This window comes from Eulemur rufifrons, chromosome 2, assembly GCF_041146395.1.
Source record: "Eulemur rufifrons isolate Redbay chromosome 2, OSU_ERuf_1, whole genome shotgun sequence".
NCBI classification, from domain to species: domain Eukaryota; kingdom Metazoa; phylum Chordata; class Mammalia; order Primates; family Lemuridae; genus Eulemur; species Eulemur rufifrons.
In genome coordinates this window covers 57,968,103-57,987,511 of record NC_090984.1, presented here as the reverse complement: position 1 = coordinate 57,987,511, position 19,409 = coordinate 57,968,103, and the positions used below count along the sequence as shown (strand labels likewise).

Genomic DNA, 19,409 nt, shown 5'->3' with positions numbered 1-19,409 from the left:
TTGCCTTTGCCCCCCTTACCACCCGGAATCAGAGCTTCAAGCATGTCCATCCCCTAGACGGTGCACATCGCACTCATTATGTATGTATGCACCCATCCCCTCCCCCCAAACATCAGCTTGACACACGATTAATGTTATTCCTAAATGTGCTCTTAGGTGATGATCAGTGAAACCAATTTGATAGTGAGTACGTGTGGTGCTTATTTTTCCATTCTTGGGATACTTCACTTAATAGAATGGGTTCCAGCTCTATCCAGGAAAATACAAGAGGTGCTATATCACCATTGTTTCTTATAGTTGAGTAGTACTCCATGGTATACATATACCACATTTTATTAATCCACTCATGTATTGATGGGCACTTGGGTTGTTTCCACATTTTTGCAATTGTGAATTGTGCTGCTATAAACATTTGAGTGCAGATGTCTTTTTTATAGAATGTCCAAAAGGGTGAATTTTATTGTATATGAGTTATATTTCAATCAAGCAGAAAAAGATTAAAAATTTCTTTCCATCACAGAGTTATAATCTCTCTGCAGAAAGGAAGTAAATCGTGATAATTTGAATTACTCCAAAAACTAGTATAATGCCAAGATAGTGTACCACAAAAATCTTTTAAATGAATGGTCATATAGGTTGCCATATGTGCTTTTCTTCATATTTTCAATTATTTTTACTATGTACAATCTCCAAAATGCAAGCATGTAAAGAACTTTCAAGAGAGACTTATCTATTTTGGGTATAATTTTTTTTTTGGCAAAGTAATAATTGGGTTATAATATGTCTTATTGCAATCTAATATTTATTTAGTTTGGTTGATTTGCACCAGGGTGGCTTTTGAAAATAAATGTGGGTGTGGTCCCATTCTGTGTAATTTTAGATTTTGGTAGTTCCTAAATTTGAATGCAGTGGTTCTCAATCCTCCCTGTATATTACAGCCTTTGGGGGAACTTTTCAAAATACCTGTGCTTAGGCCCCACCCCCAACTCTGAGTCAATTGGTTGAGAATCACTGTTCTGATGCAGGTAGGTGTCAATAGGAAGTCCTCCACATGGTTGTAATTACTGCTACCCTTTCAGAGAATCTATTGTAGATCCATGCTTTTCAAACTTCAACGTGCATATAAATCCAGTGGGGATGTCCTTAAAATGCAGATTCTGATTCAGTAGTCCTGGGATGGGGTCCTTGGATAACTACATTCTAAAAAGTTCTCCAGTGACTCCCAGCTGATTCAAAGACCACACATTCTGTAGTAAAGGTTGTGGAATATATTTTAAAATGTGCAGGAGTGGAAGCATGGTTAGTAAGAAGAAAATGAAATAAAGCATTATTACATTATTAGAGAAAGAGATTGATAAAGGGAGGCAAGGAGGTAATTTCTTAGAGTTTATCTTTCATCTGGGGAAACTTTTCCATTGATTTGATTGTCATTTAATGGTTAGTTCAACTGGTTCAGGTTGACCTCACTTTCTTCTATGAAAGTTCTTTTCTTTCATCTTTAGGACATGTAAAATACAGATTGTTATAGAGTTTGTATGGTTTCTTTAGATATTGTTCTGACTATCAAGAATGATATAATCCAGTGAGAAAATATGAAGAAATATATTTGTTTTATTTAAATTAACATTTTTGACATCTATGTGCTAGGTACTGCGTTCAGCTCTGAAATTACAGAAATTACTAAGCATAATTCTTGCTCTCAAAGAATTTACAATACAGTAAGGATGGGAGGCATGTGGAGACACATTTGTAAATAGCTAACTATAATAAAAGAAAGAATAAAATCATGTTAAATAGAAGTACAAGTAATGGGCTATGGAAGAGGTAATTAATTCTGCCTGGGGAAAGGCTTCATTGATGGCATGGCATTTAGGATTTTGAAATGTCTCATTTGAAAAGTTCACATCCACTTGCCAGTTTCTCAACTCTTCACTGACAGGGGGCTCACAGTCTGAACTCATTTGGGAATAACTCACTAATATCACAGACCAATTTCAGGAACCTCCTAGAACTTTCTTCAAGGCATCCTTCATTTCTTTATTCCGGAGGCTATAGATCATGGGGTTGAAAAAAGGGGTCAAAACTGAGTAGAACAGAGTTGTAAACTTCTGCATGCCCTCTGCTTGTCCTGACCCTGGGCTCACGTATGTCATCATGACCGAGCCATAGAATAGAAACACGACAGCCAGGTGTGAGGAGCAGGTAGAGAAAGCCTTTTTCCGGCCAGCAGTGGAGGGCACCTGCATCACAGCCCTCAGCACCAGGGTGTAGGAGCCAATAATGTAGAAGAAGGTGGCAAAGATGAGGAGGGAGCTCATGGTGCCACATATGAGAACAGTCCCTGGGATTGGGACACAGGCTGAAGCCAGGGCCAGCAGGGGACCAAGGTCACATAGAAAGTCATCAATCACATTTGGGCCACAAAATGGCAGCTGGGTAACTAGTATCACTGGGATCAGAAACCAGAGGAAACCATAGACCCAGCAAAAGATGACCAGGCTGCTACAGAACTTAGTAGTCATGACGGTGGGGTAGTATAGGGGACGGCAGATTGCCAGGAACCGGTCATAGGCCATAATGGAGAGAAATAAGCACTCAGTTGTGCCCAGTGAGAAAAAGAAGTACAACTGGAGGAGGCACCGAGCAAAGGAGATGGTTTTGGTCTTGGAGAGGAAGTTGGCCAGCATGTTAGGCACATCAGAGTTGACATAGCATATCTCCAGGAAGGAGAAGTTGGCCAGAAGAATGTACATGGGGGTGTGGAGCCGGTGGTCCCAGCGCACTGCACACACAATGGCTGTGTTTCCGAGGAGAGTTAGGAGGTAAGTCACAAAGAATATGGAAAAGAGGAGGATCTGTATTTCCCTGCGGCAAGGGAAGCCCAAGAGGATGAAGTCACTCACAGTACGGGAGATATTTCTGGCCTCTGATGTCATTTTCTTCCATCCTGTGAGGATTGCAGCACAAATTACATAGATAGAAGGAAGTATGTGTCCTGACTCTTCCTCAGGAGACTGAACACACTTTCCTGGTCACAGGAGAGGGGGGTCTAGACTGGCGGGTTTTCTTTGATTGGGTACCCCAACAAGACAGTTATTGAATATACACTTCTGTGAGTATTCACTCAAAAACTGTTTATAAGCCACTGTTCAAAAAAGGTTTCCTGTAATCAAAATAAAACTAGAAATTCAAATATTTCCTTTCTGCCTTCCTCAGTGTGTTGCCTGCTGCAGCCAACTTTGGAGAACACTGGTTTAGACAATACAGATGGGTGGCTGGGTAAAGCTAAACTGAGATGCCAGTTTTGATATGGATAATTCACTTATAAAAAATTAGAATTGACAGGTTTACTGAACAAAACAGCAATATTACCCAAGCAACATAAAGGAGAAAACATGAGGCTTAAGAAGCCAAATATGAAAATAACCACATAGTGACAAAATGACTTCATGTAAATTACAACTTAGCTACATTAAAGTGACCTTTCTAGGCCATTATTAGTATCTACTCTCTATCTGTAGGATGGTATAGTACGTGGGTTCCAGACTTTGGTATTATCAGAATCAAATGGCAAAGACTTTGAAAGGTGTAGATTTTTGGGATCCGGCCTGGGTTTGGGACCCAATAGTGTGGCAGAGTGTGGGCTTTGGAGACATTCAGATCTGAGCTTGAATACTGGCTCTGTCACTTCATAAGCAGTGTTTTCTCAGGAAGGAACTTAACCTCTGACATCATATTCCTTTCTCTATGAAATGTGAATAATAATACATACATATCAAGGCTCACATGAGAATTGCATAAAATAATATATATATGCAAAAGTAGTTTATAGATTATAAAAGGCTACAGAAATGTAAGCTATTATAAACCGTTCGGAACTATTATGCTAAATGTTATACTCCTTTGTTAATTTTATAAATTAAACCTATTTCAAAATGCAAAAGAATGTTTTTGCCCATGGAATTTTAGCCATGTGACAGGTTAAGTATGTGCGTGTGGGGTGTGTATATATATACATGTACATATATATATTCATGTATATATGAATAGGAGCATGCTTCCTAGCCCCCTCAGACCACACCAAAGATGCAACTCTCTAATAAGCTTCCTTTTAAGACTATTTTTTGGAGGAAATGGGGAAATGTAGATCAAATGATACAAAGTAGCAAATATGTAGGATGAACAAGTCAAAAGATCTAATGAACAACATGAAGACTACAGTTAATGATAGTGTATTGTATTCAGGATTTTTGCTAAGTAAGTACTGTAGCTTCTCTTGCCACATGAGGGAAAATAGGCACCTTTGTGAGATGAAGGATATATTAATTTGTTTCACTATAGCAACTATTTTACTATATATGTATCTTATAACATCATGTTGTATACTTTAAGTATACACAATACACGCTATTTTTAAGAAAAGACTTTTTTTTTTTGTCTACCAGACATATCAGAGCTCCCATTTTCTTCCCTATAGGCTATCTTCCCTGGCAGGGATACCATTAAGTCTTAAATGATAGAGTCATTTCCTGATGGCTATGCTGTGATTTGTTTTAAGGCCACCTAGGCCACCTAGGTTTCAATCTGCAAAACTTCCTGGGCGATCCGTTCTCAGAGCAGCACCAGAAAACATTGTTTCAAAACAGGCTACCTTGTGGAAGTGAGGTTTGGATGTAACCTTTTTTCTCTCTGGTATTCTTTGATTTAATGGTTTATTTAGCCCTGGAGAAACTGGCTATGTTTTTTGAATATAGGGGAATAGAGAAAAGTCTATCTAAATTTTAGACTTTGATTTAGGCCAAAGTTTAGCCCAGAAGAAGTTTGGCATATGGACCTCTCATCTCTGTTTCACTTACCTTTTTGCTGCTGTCCCATCTGGAAGCCCAGAGATCAAATGCTCTGTCTACCTTTTCTTAACAACATTCATTCTCTAGGAAAAAATCCAATACAGTCCTGCATAAATGCAACCCCAATCTGTGAAGATCAGAGCAGTTTCCCTTTGCCGTGTTATCACGCAACCAGGGAACATGACGAGATGGCACACACGCCAGATTTACCAGAGCAGTATTTACTGTGGGAAAGTCATGGACCCAGGTCCAGGACCACAGGTGTGCAGGTCCCCTTTGCCAATCATAACAACAGTGGAAGACAGAAATTTAGGACATCACATTCCAAGAGGGGCACCCCAACATTTGGGCTGCAGGTGTTTTAGCTGCATGATTGGGGAAGCAATAACTGCTCTCTTAACGTGATTAGGTCTGGATATTATGTTGAAATGAAGAAAACTTGTCTCCAGTTCCATTTTCAGGCTCAGAGTTTGTGGCTGGGGGAGAGGGGGGTACCAGGACTTCTGGTGTGATTGGAGGCTGTGGTCCAAGCTTTGCTGTTGCAGCTGTAGGAAACAACAAGCTAATAGAAGGATTCTCTACATTAGCAGGCGATGAAGTGATTACCTTAAGCACTGGGCAATAGCTGCTTTCTTCTGCATGGTGCCTTTCAGGAAGCAACTTTCTCTTTAGAAGGGCAGCTTGAAGGGGACTAGTTTTGGACAAGTTAGCCCTTATGCTTAACATGCATTATCTTTTTTGGTTTTCTTAATTATGCTATGGGAGAGCCATAGCAAGGATTATTACCTCCATTTCGTAGATGAGGAGATAAAGGCTCAAAGAGGTTAAATGCCCCAGTTCCCAAACCAGTAAATGACAGAATTAAGATAAGAGTGCATGCTTTTTGCCTCCTATATTACCATTTTCTCACCACTTTAAAGGACTTCCAGTGTAAATTTGTCCAAAATATCACTATCCCAGGGAAAACTAGTAAAAAAATTTTTGGTGGATAATTTAGAAATGGCCAGAGCTTTTAAAACCTTTACACTTATTAAATAAAAATTACAGATAAAGAAAAAAATAATAAAGAAGTTCATCACAGAAGTACAGAAGAATTTCCTGGGAAACATGCTAAAATGCGGATTCTGACTCAAAAGGAGTAGATGAGGCTTGGGATTCTAAATTTCTAATAAGCAATAAGGTATTGCTGATTCTTTGAGTAACAAAGGTTTTTACATTTCTTTATATTTTATAGAGTTCTTTTCATAGTGAGTTTATGTAGTTTTCTATATACATTTTTGTAGAAAAATTAAATAATATAAGGGGATATAAAAATTCTTGAAAAGAAATAAAACTTAAAATTAATAGAGGTAAGTATTAGAAGGTCAGACAATAGTTTCTATAATTTTCTTCTTTATATGTCTATATTTCCAAAATTTCTATGAGCAACATATATTGCTTTGAAATCCGAAACAATTATTATAAAATATTATTTTTGAAGGTACTTACTTTTCTGGATCTTCTACCTTCTCTAAGCACTTTTTGTGACTTTTGCTATTCCTAGAATGTTCCAAGGTGCTATGAAATCCCCTATTTGTGCTATATTTGACTTACCAAGTAGGATATTGTCTCCCCTTCATTTGCTACTTGGATTTAAAGCCCATGGAGTGAGCCTCTGTGCCAGCCAGGGTTAAGGAAAAAGAAAATTCCCAACAGGGCATTCCAAAGGCTGTGATTTACTTCAGGGTGAATGGCAGCATTTCATAAACCTAGGTAGGGATTAGAAGTTAAGTTTAAAAAATTGAATGCAATGTTATGAGGAATGATAACCATCATTCCTTGTGGAAAAGATTTATACTGTTTTCTCTCATTGGAAGGAGACTAATCTTACCCTCAATCTAGTTTTCTTCCTTAAAAGAAACAAAAAGGAAAAGTGGCATTAGTTTGCATTTTGGGTCTTATTTTTCTTTTTTTTTTTTTTTTGAGACAGAGTCTCACTCTGTTGCCCAGGCTAGAGTGAGTGCCGTGGCTTCAGCCTAGCTCACAGCAACCTCAAACTCCTGGGCTTAAGCGATCCTACTGCCTCAGCCTCCCGAGTAGCTGGGACTACAGGCATGCGCCACCATGCCCGGCTAATTTTTCCTATATATATTTTTAGCTGTCCATATAATTTCTTTCTATTTTTAGTAGAGATGGGGTCTCGCTCTTGCTCAGGCTGGTCTCGAACTCCTGAGCTCAAACGATCCGCCCACCTCGGCCTCCCAGAGTGCTAGGATTACAGGCGTGAGCCACCGCGCCCGGCCGGGTCTTATTTTTCTTCAGTAAATTTTATTTAAAGGAGAATGCTGAGTCTAGAATAAAGATCACACAAACTCTGGCAATAGCAGAAAGGATTAAATGAAAGCAAAATAGTTATTTATCTTTTACTTTTTCTTTTCCAATTGATATAATCTGAAAGTAATGGTTTCCTTTAAAGCTACAAACTGTAAGGTAGAAAGGTACTTTCTCAAACTTACATTTCCACACTCACATATTTTCTGTGTTCCACATTCATAAATATGGGCATCTGCCCTTTGTTGAAGAAGTTAATTCAGGCACTGATTGAGAATAGAAAACAATGTCTGCAGATAAGCCTTTCCCCTATTCTTCATTTCCCCTGGATCTCAGAGTTCTGTCCCTAGTGCTTGCACTCTGAGTGCATTTGGGGAAATGTGTGTTTGTTTTTTTTAATTTAGAGAAGACATAGCTTTTCTGCTCCTGCCTGCCCACTTACCCCAAGGAGTGGTAAAAATTAAAGCTTGGATTCTGCACTTGCCCCTGGTGAAACTATTGCTGGGCCAAAGCCAGTTTCTCTAAGGGAGGAATCTCCGCTGAGATTCCCTCAGCTGGATAGACATTACTCCAAAGAACCTACCCTCTGATGAGTTTATTTCAAACGTCTGATACTCCTTTTCTCACATTGGACCAAGGATTCTACTCTATCTGTTTGACACTCTGCCCATTTGGCATGCAATTCTATGTCTCTTCCTCTGATTAAAGGGAAACTTATTTTGTTTACACATTTTTGAATTCATTACATGGATCCGAAAGTCTACTCATGTATGCAGCTGACCTTTTATTTTGCCATACAAATATTATCAATTAATATTTATTGAAAGCTTGTGTCCCAGGCACTGCGATAAGTAACTTTCATGAATAAACTCACAAAATTCCCATAATAATCCAATGAGTTAGATATTATTATTATTTTTATTTTATAGGTGAGGTCATTGAAGCTTAGCTAAATTCATTAATTTGCTCAAAGTCTCACATCTAATAAATGGGAATTCCAATATCTGAATTCAGTTTTCTCTGAGAAAGAACCTGAGTTCTTAAATATTAAAATATTTACCCTGCATCTTGACTTGGCAGGGAAGGAAAACAATACTTATTGATTACTAATCTCATACCAGGCATTGTGATAAATTCTGATACATAAGTCATTTTATCCAATTCTTACCAGATACCACGGTTGCAATTTTTCAAAACTGTTTTTTAAAATTCTGATTGTCAAAGTGATATATATTCATTGCAAAAATTTGGAAGATTCAGAAAAGCTAAGAAAAACCAACAATTACTGAATAATTTTATTGAGCAGACATAAATTCATGTAGAAACTTGGCATATTTCCTCTGGCCTTTTTTGTCTTAACCATTTTTCTTCACATATATGAGATCATAAGCATTTACATTTTGATATTCTGCTTACATTAGTATTTTTCATGTAATTAAAACTCTTAAATATTTTTAAAGCTACATAATATTAATAGTAAGTCTTACTTTTATAACATTCCCCTAATGGACTTAGGCTAGTTTCAATTTTTCAATCTTAAAATAATGCAACAAAATCTTTGGGTTTAAAAGCTTGTTTAATTTTGAAGAGTTCTCTGGAGAAGATTACTTAAAAGAAAATTATAAGATCAAAATGTATATAGAACTTAATGTTCTCAATACATATTGCTAAATTGCTTCCTAAAATACATCCTCAAAAGGTATGATAATAAGGATGCCATCTTATGATATCCTTATCAGCATATGAATAGTATTTTAAAAATTTATCTCTACATTTATAGACGAAAAACATTCATGTCTCATCTTTTTCTAATGCTCACACAAATTTTTAATAATATAGAACAAAAAGCTAATAATACAAAGTTTAAAAAAGCAGCATACAAAAATAGATACAAAATAGGGTATTTTCATATTTTGAACCTGATGTCATGTAGATAAACACAAAAGAACAGGAACAAAACTGGAAAGAAATGTGCCAAAAATGATAACAGTAATTCCCCATATTCACTGTTCACTGGGATTATAGATAAGTTTCTGCTGCTTCTTTTTTTTTGGTTTTTAAATTTCAGAATATTACAGGGGTACAAACGTTTTGGTTATATAATTTGCTTTTGTGCAGTTTGAGTCAAAGTTATATGTGTGCCCATCACCAAGATAGCATGTATTGTGCACATTAGGTGTGAGTTTACCCATCTCCTCTTCTACCCTCCTATGTTGAATAGAAGTGCTGATAGTGGGCAGCCTTGTCTGGTTCCAGTTCTAAGTGGGAATGCTTTCAATTTTTGCCTGTTCAGTATGATGTTGGCTGTGGGTTTGTCGTGTATGGTTTTTATAATTTTGACATATGTTCTTTCTCTTCGACTGACTTGTTTAGCTCAAAGATGTTATCTTCAAGCTCTGAGATTCTTTCTTCTGCCTCATCTAGCCTATTCTTAAGGCTTTCCTCTGTGTTTTGTAAATCCTTGAATTAATTTATTTCCAGAAGTTCTGTTTTGTTTTTCTTTAATAATTCGATTTATTTGGAACATTTTTCATTCATTTCCTGCATTGTTTTTGTGACTTCTTTGTGTTGGGTTTTTATTTTCTCTTGTATTTCATTGAGCTTCCTTATAATCCATATTCAAAATTCTTCATCTGTCATTTTAATCTTTTTGATTAGGTTGGTATCCATTGGTAAGGAGTTATTGTTTTCTTTTCGGGGTGTCTTTTCACTTTGATTTTTCATATTTCTGGAGTTCTTTTCCTGGTTCCTTGTCATCAGGTCTCTCAGTTGAGAGCTGAGGGTGCTAAGGCTGGTTTATGGACCTGTCTCTGAGTCCCTGATGATCAGTCCCTGACTGTGCCAGGCAGAAGAATGCTGGTCCTGAGTTGCCTTTGGAATGCCTTAGCACGTTTGATGAACCTCTTGGGTTACACCCCAAGCAGCTCCGCCCTCAGTGGTGGCCTCGGCTGGGGACCCACCCCCAATGCAGAGAAACAGGTTTTCATCACGGAGCACTCTTGCATTTGCTATGGAGGGGAGGGGCCGCAGTCTCCCTGCACAGCTTTTGTGTGTGTGAGGGGTGGGCACCAGTCCTGCCTGCCTATCTAAGCTGCCAACAGGGAGTCTCGTGAAGCGCAGCTGTGGTGGCTCCACTCTCAGTGGCAGACTTGGCCAGGAATGTACCCCTGTTGCAGAGAAACAGTCTTCTCAGCGCAGAGCACTCCCCCGTTGCTAGGGGTGGGGAGGTGAGGGCTGCAGCTATAGCTGGGTTGAGTCAAAATTACTTTATGCGATGCCAGGAATGGAAGAGGTGCAAAGGAAGAGGCCATTAGGTGTAAGAATGCTGGCTCTCTGGTCTCTTGTGTCACTCTCTAGGGGTGGGGATGAGAGTTTTATGTCCTGCTGTTCACCAGAGTCACCCTTGTCGGGAGCAAAGCCTCCTTTACCCTTTCAATTGGCTCCGGGCCTCTCTGGATTTGGTCCACACTACTGTCTTCTCTTCTCTTCTTCCTCTTTCTGAGCTTCACAGCCCTTTCTAGTGAGGTCCCCAGACACTTCTGCCATCTCTCCCTGTGATCCACACCTGAGCCACAGTTGTTCTTTGCTCTCCTCAGCCCAACCTTCTACCCTTCAGCTGAAACAGTCTGACAAGCTGTGTCTCTAGTCAGCCGTCTTGGCTCCCCACCCCCCACATCTGATCTTTAAAGTTGCATTTCTTTGGTTCCTAATTATGTCAATCTTTTAAATGTTTATTTGCTATTTGTATTTCTTGTTTAATAAATTGTTCCTGTCTTTGTCCATTACATATGTGGTGTTCCATATTTTCTTCATCAGTTTTTATGAGTTCTTTATTTACTAAGAATATTAACCTTTTTCATATCTCTTGCAATTTTTTTCATTTCTGTTTGTTGTGTAATTTGGTTTATGATGTTTTTGGTGTATAGATTTTTTAATGGTAATTCTTCTAGAACTTACATTCTACTGTAAGGACACAAAAATAAACAAGTAAAGAAAATAAATAAGTAACTTTAGGTTTATTTTAGAAGGTGATAAGTACTACGGATAAAAGAAAAAAAATTTGTTAAAGAAATTTGGGATTTCCAGATGTGTGTTTAGGGGAGCAAGTTGATCTTAGATAGGATGGTCAGGGTAGACTTTATTAGGAAGGTGACATTTTAGACAAAGATTTGAAGGAGGTGAAAATGTTAGCTAAGCAAATTGTGTTTTGGAAGAGTCCTTCAGGCAGAGGAAACCACTAGAGTAAAGACCCTAAGGTGGGCATATACTAGTACTTCTGAGGAAAAGACAGGAAGCCAGTGTGGTTGGAGGCAGAGTAAATGAGGGGGAGAAGAAGATAGGTGGTCAACGAAGTAACAAGAATGCTGGGTTGAGGAGCACATGAAAGCCATTTTAATGACTTGGACTTTTTCTCAGAGTGAAATAGGGTTCAATGGAGGGTTTTGAGCAGAAGAGGGACAAGAGCTAACTTACATTTTAAGAGGATCACTTTTGATGCTGTGTGGAGAATAAACTAATGTGGAGAAAAATAGAAGCAGAACATGTTAGGAAGCCATTTAAGTAATCCTGGTGAGGTATGGTGATGGCTCAGTGAAGGCAGTATTGGCAGAGGTGGAGAAAAGTGGTAAGATTCTGGATCTATGCCAAAGGGAGAGCTGGCAGGACCTCTTCATGGACTAGGTGTGGAGGGTGAGAGAAAGAGAGGAGTCAATGATGACTGAACAGTTAGAAGTATAAAGTTGCCTTCAGTTAAGATGGGGAAGCTAATGGTGGAACAAGATGAGGGAGTGAAGAATGAGATATTCTGCTTTGGACATGTGAAGTCTGAGATTTATTTTAGACAATCAAGTGAATGTATCATCTAGAAAATGAATATATGAGTCTGGAGTTCAGAAAAAATATCTGAGCTGGATTTATAAATTTGGGAGTCATTGGCATACAGATGGTATTTATATCACATGAGTGTATGATACCACCAAGGAAATGTAGGTTAAGATTTCAGTAGAGTAGAGAAGACAGCAAAGGGACTGAAAAAGAGGTACCAGGGAGGAATGGGAAAAGCCAAGAAAATGTGGTATCCAGTAAACAAGATGGGGAAGGTATATCAAGAAAGAGTGAGTGCTAAATATTGATAAGTAAAGTAAAACAGTTAGACTTAGGAATCAGGTAAACATTGTTGATCTTGAGATGAGAGCAGTTTGAGTGGTGGGAGTAAAAGCCAGGATGAAGTAAGTTTAAGAGAGAATGGAACATGAGAAATTGGAGATAATGGGCACAGGAAAATTTTTGAAGTGTTTTGCTGCAGTGGGGCTATGTTTGCTCTCACTCCCAGCTGACCATATCACTCAGGACCCTTTGGTACAAGACAGAGAAACATGACCCTAGCATATTCCCTGACCCAAAGTCAACAACATGGTCTGCAACTATAAATTAATTAATTGTTTTTCAGTTTAATTACCACATTTCTTTCTTCCTGTTCTCTTTCTCTTCCTTTTTCTTTTCTATCTTTCCTTTCTTTTTTTTTTTTTTTGAGACAGAGTCTTGCTCTATCACCTGGGCTAGAATGCTGTGGCATTAGCCTAGCTCACAGCAACCTCAAACTCTGGGGCTCAAGTGATCCTCCTGCCTCAGCTTCCTGAGTAGCTGGGACTACAGGTGATCGCCACAATGCCCAGATAATTTTTTCTATTTTTTTTTTTAGAGGAGATGTGGGGGGGGTGTGTGTGTGTCTCACTCTTTCTGATGCTGGTCTCGAACTCTTGACCTCAAGTGATCCTCTCACTTCGTCCTCCCAGAGTGCTAGGATTACAGGCGTGAGTCACCGTGCCTGGCCTCCTTTCTTCTTTCAATCAACATTTGTTTACTCTATGCTGATATTTGGGATGGAGAATACATCAAAGAAAAATTATTGTTCTTTACCTTAGGGACCTTACAATCTAATGGGGAGAGTAATAGAGGGATGGGACAGGAAGAGGGACAGGGAGAGGGACAGGGAGAGGGTGAGGGTGAAAGAGAGAGAGAGAGAGATTGAGATTGAGTCCATCAGTGGTTGAGAGTATGGGCTCTGAAATATCACTATCTGGGGCAGGTTACTTAACTGCTCTGTGCCTTGATTTTCTCATTAGTATAATGTGAATAATAATTCCTTCCTCAGGGTTTTTATTAGAATTCAGTGAATGTATATATGTATATGGAGAGGCAAAAGACCCAGCCAATTCAATACAGAGGGAGAAGAACAAAGTTGAAGGATTGACACTACCTGACTTCAAGATTTACTATAAAGACAGTGTGCAGTAAAGATTTACTATAAGATTACTAAAGATTTACTATAAGATTTACTATAAAGACAGTAAGCAAGACAGTGTAGTGTTGGTGAAAGAATAGACAAATAGATCAATGGAACAGAATAGAGAACATAGAAATTGATCCACATAAATATAGTCAACTAATCTTGACAAAGGAGCAAAGGCAGTACGAGGAATCAAAGTTTTTTCAATAAATGGTGCCGGAACAACTGGACATTTATATGCAAAATATGAACCCAGGTGTAGACTTTACACCCTTCACAAAAATTAACTCAAAATGGATCATAGACCTAAATATAAAACACAAAACAACAAAACTTCTAGATGATAACCCAGGAAAAAACTTTGATGAATTTTGATACGGCGATGACATTTTAGATACAATACCAAAGATGTCATACATGAAAGAAACAATTGGTAAGCCGGACTTCATTAAAATTAGAAACTTCTGTTCTGCAAAAGACAATGTCAAGACAGTGAGAAGATAAGTGACAGACTGGGAGAAAATATTTGCAGAAAATACATCTGATAAAAGATTGTTATCCAAAAATATATAAACAACTCTTAAACTCTGCAATAAGAGAATGAACAACCTGATTAAAAAATGGGTAAAAAGCCTGAACATACAATTTACCAAAGAAGATATTCATATGGCAAGAAAGCAGATAAAAAGATGCTCAACATCATATGTTATTAGGGGACTGCAAATTAAAACAACAGTGAGGTACCATTACACACCTGTTAGAATGGCCAAAATCCAAACCACTAATAATACCAAATTCTGGTGAGGATATGGAGCAACAGAAGCTCTCATTCATTGCTGGTGGGAATGTGAAATGGTATTACCACTTTGGAAAAGAGTTTGACAGTTTTTTATAAAGTTAAGTATACTGTTATCATAATATTCATCACTTGTGCTCACTGGTATTTACTCAAATGAATTGAAAACTTTGTCCTCACAAAAAAACTGAATGTGGATGTTTATGGCAGCTTTATTCATAATTGCCAAAACTTGGAAACAACCAAGATATCTTCTGTAGGTGAATGGATAAATAAACCTGTGGTACATCCAGACAATGGAATATTATGCAGCATTAAAAAGAAAATAAATTATCAAGCTTTGAAAAGACATGAAGGAAACTTAAATGCATATTGCTAAATGAAAGAAGCCAATCTGAAAAAGCTACCTTCTGTATGATTCCAACTATACGACTTTCTGGAAAAGGCAAAAGTGTGGAGACAGTAAAAAAATCTGTGGTCATCAGTGGTTAGTGTGAAGGGAGGGATAAATAGGCAGAGAATTGTTAGGAATAGTAACACTATTCACATTTCAAAATATTGATACTATTCTGTATAATACTATAATGGTAGTCGTGAAATGATTCTGTATAATACTACTTATTACATAAGATCTATGAGTATTCCATTAAAACAATATTTTGAGAAACATATATTGATAAGTGCTATATTTTAGAACTCTAACCAACATCTACCTATTTGGATGTGTTACATAATTCAGCCTTACTCTTTAACTATTCTTTCAATGGAAGCAGTACTAGAAAAAAATGTGCTGCATCTATGATAATGGTCAAGGTTGGCTGCAGCCCTTAGTTTTGGGATGATCTATGACTGGTACTAAAAACCTTAGGGAAACTAGGTCAGATAGGGATCTCTGCTTTTAATCAATGTTCAGGGATCCTTTTTACCTGTCTTTTTGTTGCCTTTGGGTTGCTGTATACAGTTGGACAAATTGTGCAATGGACAACTCTGGGAAAATGCCATTCCTACTATAATCTATGTGAGTGGCACTCCCTGAAGTTGCTCAGTGCATAACCTTTGTGGCAATATATGGAGGCTCTGTGATCCCTCACTAATGACAAACCCCACTTGAAGAATGAAAAAAGGGAAGAGGAGTTTTCTGAATTGATTTGCATTCTTTGGCATCAAGAATGGCATGCCTATTTCTAGGTTTGGCCATAGTCATCAATCCTTTTTCTAAAGACTAAAATAAAAAACAAACACACAAAAAATAAAGACTAAAATAATAGAAACAGCTACAATGCCATTGTTTATTTTGCCCTGAAAATCAACAACCACATGACAGCCACCAAGAGATTAGGAAAGGGAAGAGAGAAGAAGGCACTCATTATGGAATATGTGACTACGTTTTCTACTGTCTCTATCTTTATAACTTATTTGCTGTGATAATTAAAAAGGCAATTACTTTGAAGTTTGTGATTCTGAGAGGAAAATTAGTCTGGCCAAATTGTATCCATTCTCATCTGACATAGTATTAATAGTTCTCAAAGAAGCTTCCACAATGGATAATGTGAAGTTTTTTAGGGTCAGAATATGCCTGGAGAAGTCTGAGATGGCATCAGATACATACACTTCCAGGAAGCCAGAGACTGTGCCTCTAAGTTTCTTCTTTCTCAGGACTCTCACACAAAAAATCTGTATGCTCTAGAGGGCAATCAGGATGTCTCCCAGGGTTCCTTTTGTGTGGTCCTCAGGAGAAAACAAATGCACTGAAGGAAAGGGAGTAACTATGACATAGGAGATTTATTTTCCTTAAATAATGAACCTGTCAAAGCCAGAAGGGGCTCAATGCTAGAAATTTTTGCTTTATCCTGAAGACAGAGCTCTCGGATTCCATTGAAGGTTGGATATAGCCTACCAGGGTGAGTGTGAATGAACCCCTCCTCCCATTTTAGTCTATCTTTGACACAGTAGATGACTAATATGTGGGTGTAGAATGAATGAACAGATGCCTTGAGGTAGTCACTTAACTGAGCATTTCACCCTGCATGGGGTACTACCTGTGACAGGCCCTATGAGTTTACTCTGATAAAATTAGTATGAAAATGGACATTATTCTCTGAGATATCCCTGACATGCAAGGCAATCTACCTTGGTGAAATTTTTCACATCTCAAACTTCATGTTTTATTCTCCCCTAAAAATTACTAAGGGAGTTTTAGTCATTTGCATTATGAAATACCCAGTCTTCATTGACAGGTCTCGTAATTTTAATATTTCCCTTGATCACATAATTATCCTTCTAGTAACAAAGCTTCCATTTGGTAACTTTTGGTTTCATAGTTCCCTTCCATAGTCACTCCAAATTGTTTTCCATCTACTCTAATTCACCTTGCTGTTTGTACTTTTTCAACTGTAAGTTAGCACTTCTTAATATAAAAAATCATGAAAATGCATTACAGTCCTATCATTTATGACCGCGCCCCCCCCCACTCCCGCCCCCACAAGCAGACCGGTATGGGTCAGTGGCCTGTTGGGACCGGGACGTACAGCAGGAGGTGAGTGGCGAGTGAAGCTTCATCTGTATTACAGCTGCTCCCCTTTGCTCACATCACTGCCTGAGCTCTGTCTCCCTCCACCCCCAGATCTAAGAATGTATCTGGAAATTGAATATGCTCCTTTTAGGTTCAAACAAATACTTTTTGAGAAGAACCAGATTATATTTTGCTTATGGCAATTATGGTGATAAAACTAGTCTATATGCACCAAATATTTATTTTATAGTAGGTATTGTGCAATGAGATAATATCTCTTTGTGGTTTTAATTTGCATTTCCCAGAAGATTAGTGATGATGAGAGTCTTTTCATATATCTGTCAGCCATATGTATGTCTTCTTTGAGAGATGTCTACTCAAGTTTTTTGCCCATTTTTAACCATTTTTAAATTGGGCTAGGGTTTTTTTTTCTTTGCTATTGAGTTGTAATGATTATTCTTAAAAAATCATTTGACTTTCCACTTAAAAAGCATGAAGATGTAAAGCCTTTTGTTTTTCACTAAACTCTATATGTTAAAATGAAAATTGAGGAGAAAATAATGTAAATACTTAGGAAAAATAGATGAGTGAAGAACCTGTTCTAACTAAAGTATAAAGTAGGTAATATCACTTTAAGAATAGTAAACTTACAAATTTTGCAAACAGACTGAAAGGCTGTAGTGAATGTAAATAAAGAAGACTTCACAGAGGATAATTTGATTCAAATATTTCTAAAACACATGCTATATTCCTTAATTTAGACTGGGAATTGCTGAATTGCTGAATCAAAATCTAGTCATTTACTGGCTCTTTTTCGTTTTCTAGACTTGTGCTTCTAATTCAATAGTATAGCCTGAATATTTCAATAATGAATGGACATTATTGTCAATGCAAAGCTTCTGAAACAACCTGCTCTGAGTTCAAACTTCTCTGTACCCATCAAGTATAATAGTAATTCCCTAAAGCCAGGACTTGTCTTTCTGGCCAGAATCATCTGGGGATGAGTTTTTAATGGAAATTAATGAATTGACTAATTTATTTATGAATGCACATTATTATTGTGACCTACTTGTCTACAATAATGTAGTTAAATAAGGAGAATTTATGAACCTTATGATTCTGAATGAAATGAAATAATTCAAGCACAGCTCAAGGACATAAATATCTTTCTCAAGGTTATTAGCTATATTTAAGTTAAATAAAGATGGCCAGTTACAGTGTGGTGATAATTAATTTCTCTTTTTTTTTCTTATAGGCTAACATAGGAAAAAAAAATCCTCTGGAGGAAATATTTAAAGCAAAATGTCCAATGGTATTTTTCTATTTGCCTTTCAATTGTGCTATTTTGATAAAAATTCTCTATATTGACTAAATGTTAATATTCCATTTTATTTTCTATTTATAATACCACCTAATTCCAATGAGAAATTGAGGTTTAATGTAGAGCTGAATAGGAGACTCTTAATATGTAGTTCCGATTATATCTGTACATATCATAGATTAGAGAGAAATGCATATTTTATACAATAATGTCACTGATACCATTCATGAATTCATCCTCCTGGGTTTCCTGTGTAGCCAAGAGGTAGAAATTCTCCTCTTTGTTTTGTTCTCCATCATCTACATCTTCACTTTGTTGGGCAATGGTGCTATTATCTGTGCTGTGTGGTGGGACCCACAACTCCATTCCCCTATGTATACATTATTAGCCAACTTCTCCTTCCTGGAGATCTGCTACATCAATTCCAATGTGCCCAACATGTTGTTCAACTTGCTCTCCAAGACCAAAACCATCTCCTATCATGGCTGCATCCTACAGTTCTACATCTTCCTTTCTCTTTGTGCCACAGAACTCTTCTTCCTGGCCCTCATGGCATTTGATAGGTATGTTGCCATCTGCCGTCCACTGCATTATCCTACTATAATGACCAGGAAAGTCTGTGGAGCCCTTGTGTCTGCCTGCTGGGTGGGTGGATTCCTTTGGTTAGTAACACCAGCCACCCTTGTCTCCCAAGTTCCATTTTGTGGTTCAAATGTCATTGATCACTACCTGTGTGATCTGGGGGCAATGCTGGCTATATCATGTGTCCCTGTCCCCAAGACAACTCTGACTTGTAGCACTTTCAGTGCTGTGATACTGCTTATCACCTTGTTCTACATCCTTGTGTCCTACACTCTGGTTCTTCGAGCTGTGGTTCAAGTTCCCAAAGGTTCAGGTAGGAAAAAAGCCTTCTCAACATGTGCCTCCCATCTGATAGTGGTGTCCCTATTTTATGGCTCAGTCATGGTGATGTATGTAAGCCCAGGAGCAGCCAATCAGCCTGGGCTGCAGAAATTCGTGACCATGTTCTACTCAATTGCGACTCCACTTTTAAACCCTCTGATCTACAGTCTCAGGAATAAGGAGATGAAGGGTGCTCTGAGGAAAGTTATGTGTAAAGTTTAAAAATAATTCCTGAAGGAGAGACATCTTGATGAGATAAAATTCCTTTTGAGTCTTGTAAAGAATAAAAAAAAGTATACTTAACAGTAAGAAAAGGTACTAGATATAGAATAAATGCTTCCACAGGAGAATTCCTTAAAGTGGAACGCAAGCACAGTTTTGATTCTTGTTCCTCATCAGAATCTTGCCTGCTGAGAATGTATTGAAGTTCA

At 37.8% G+C, this 19,409-nt stretch overlaps 1 protein-coding gene across 1 annotated transcript; it reads right to left on the bottom strand.

The window, feature by feature from the left end:
- Positions 1-1,994: 1,994 nt before the first annotated feature.
- On the bottom strand, positions 1,995-18,441 carry LOC138398234 (olfactory receptor 11H6-like). Its single transcript, XM_069492524.1, has 2 exons — positions 18,297-18,441; positions 1,995-2,947 (listed from the first exon to the last, which is right to left on the bottom strand). Exons 1-2 carry the CDS (start codon positions 18,439-18,441, stop codon positions 1,995-1,997), a joined length of 1,098 nt encoding a protein of 365 aa, XP_069348625.1.
- Positions 18,442-19,409: the final 968 nt, after the last annotated feature.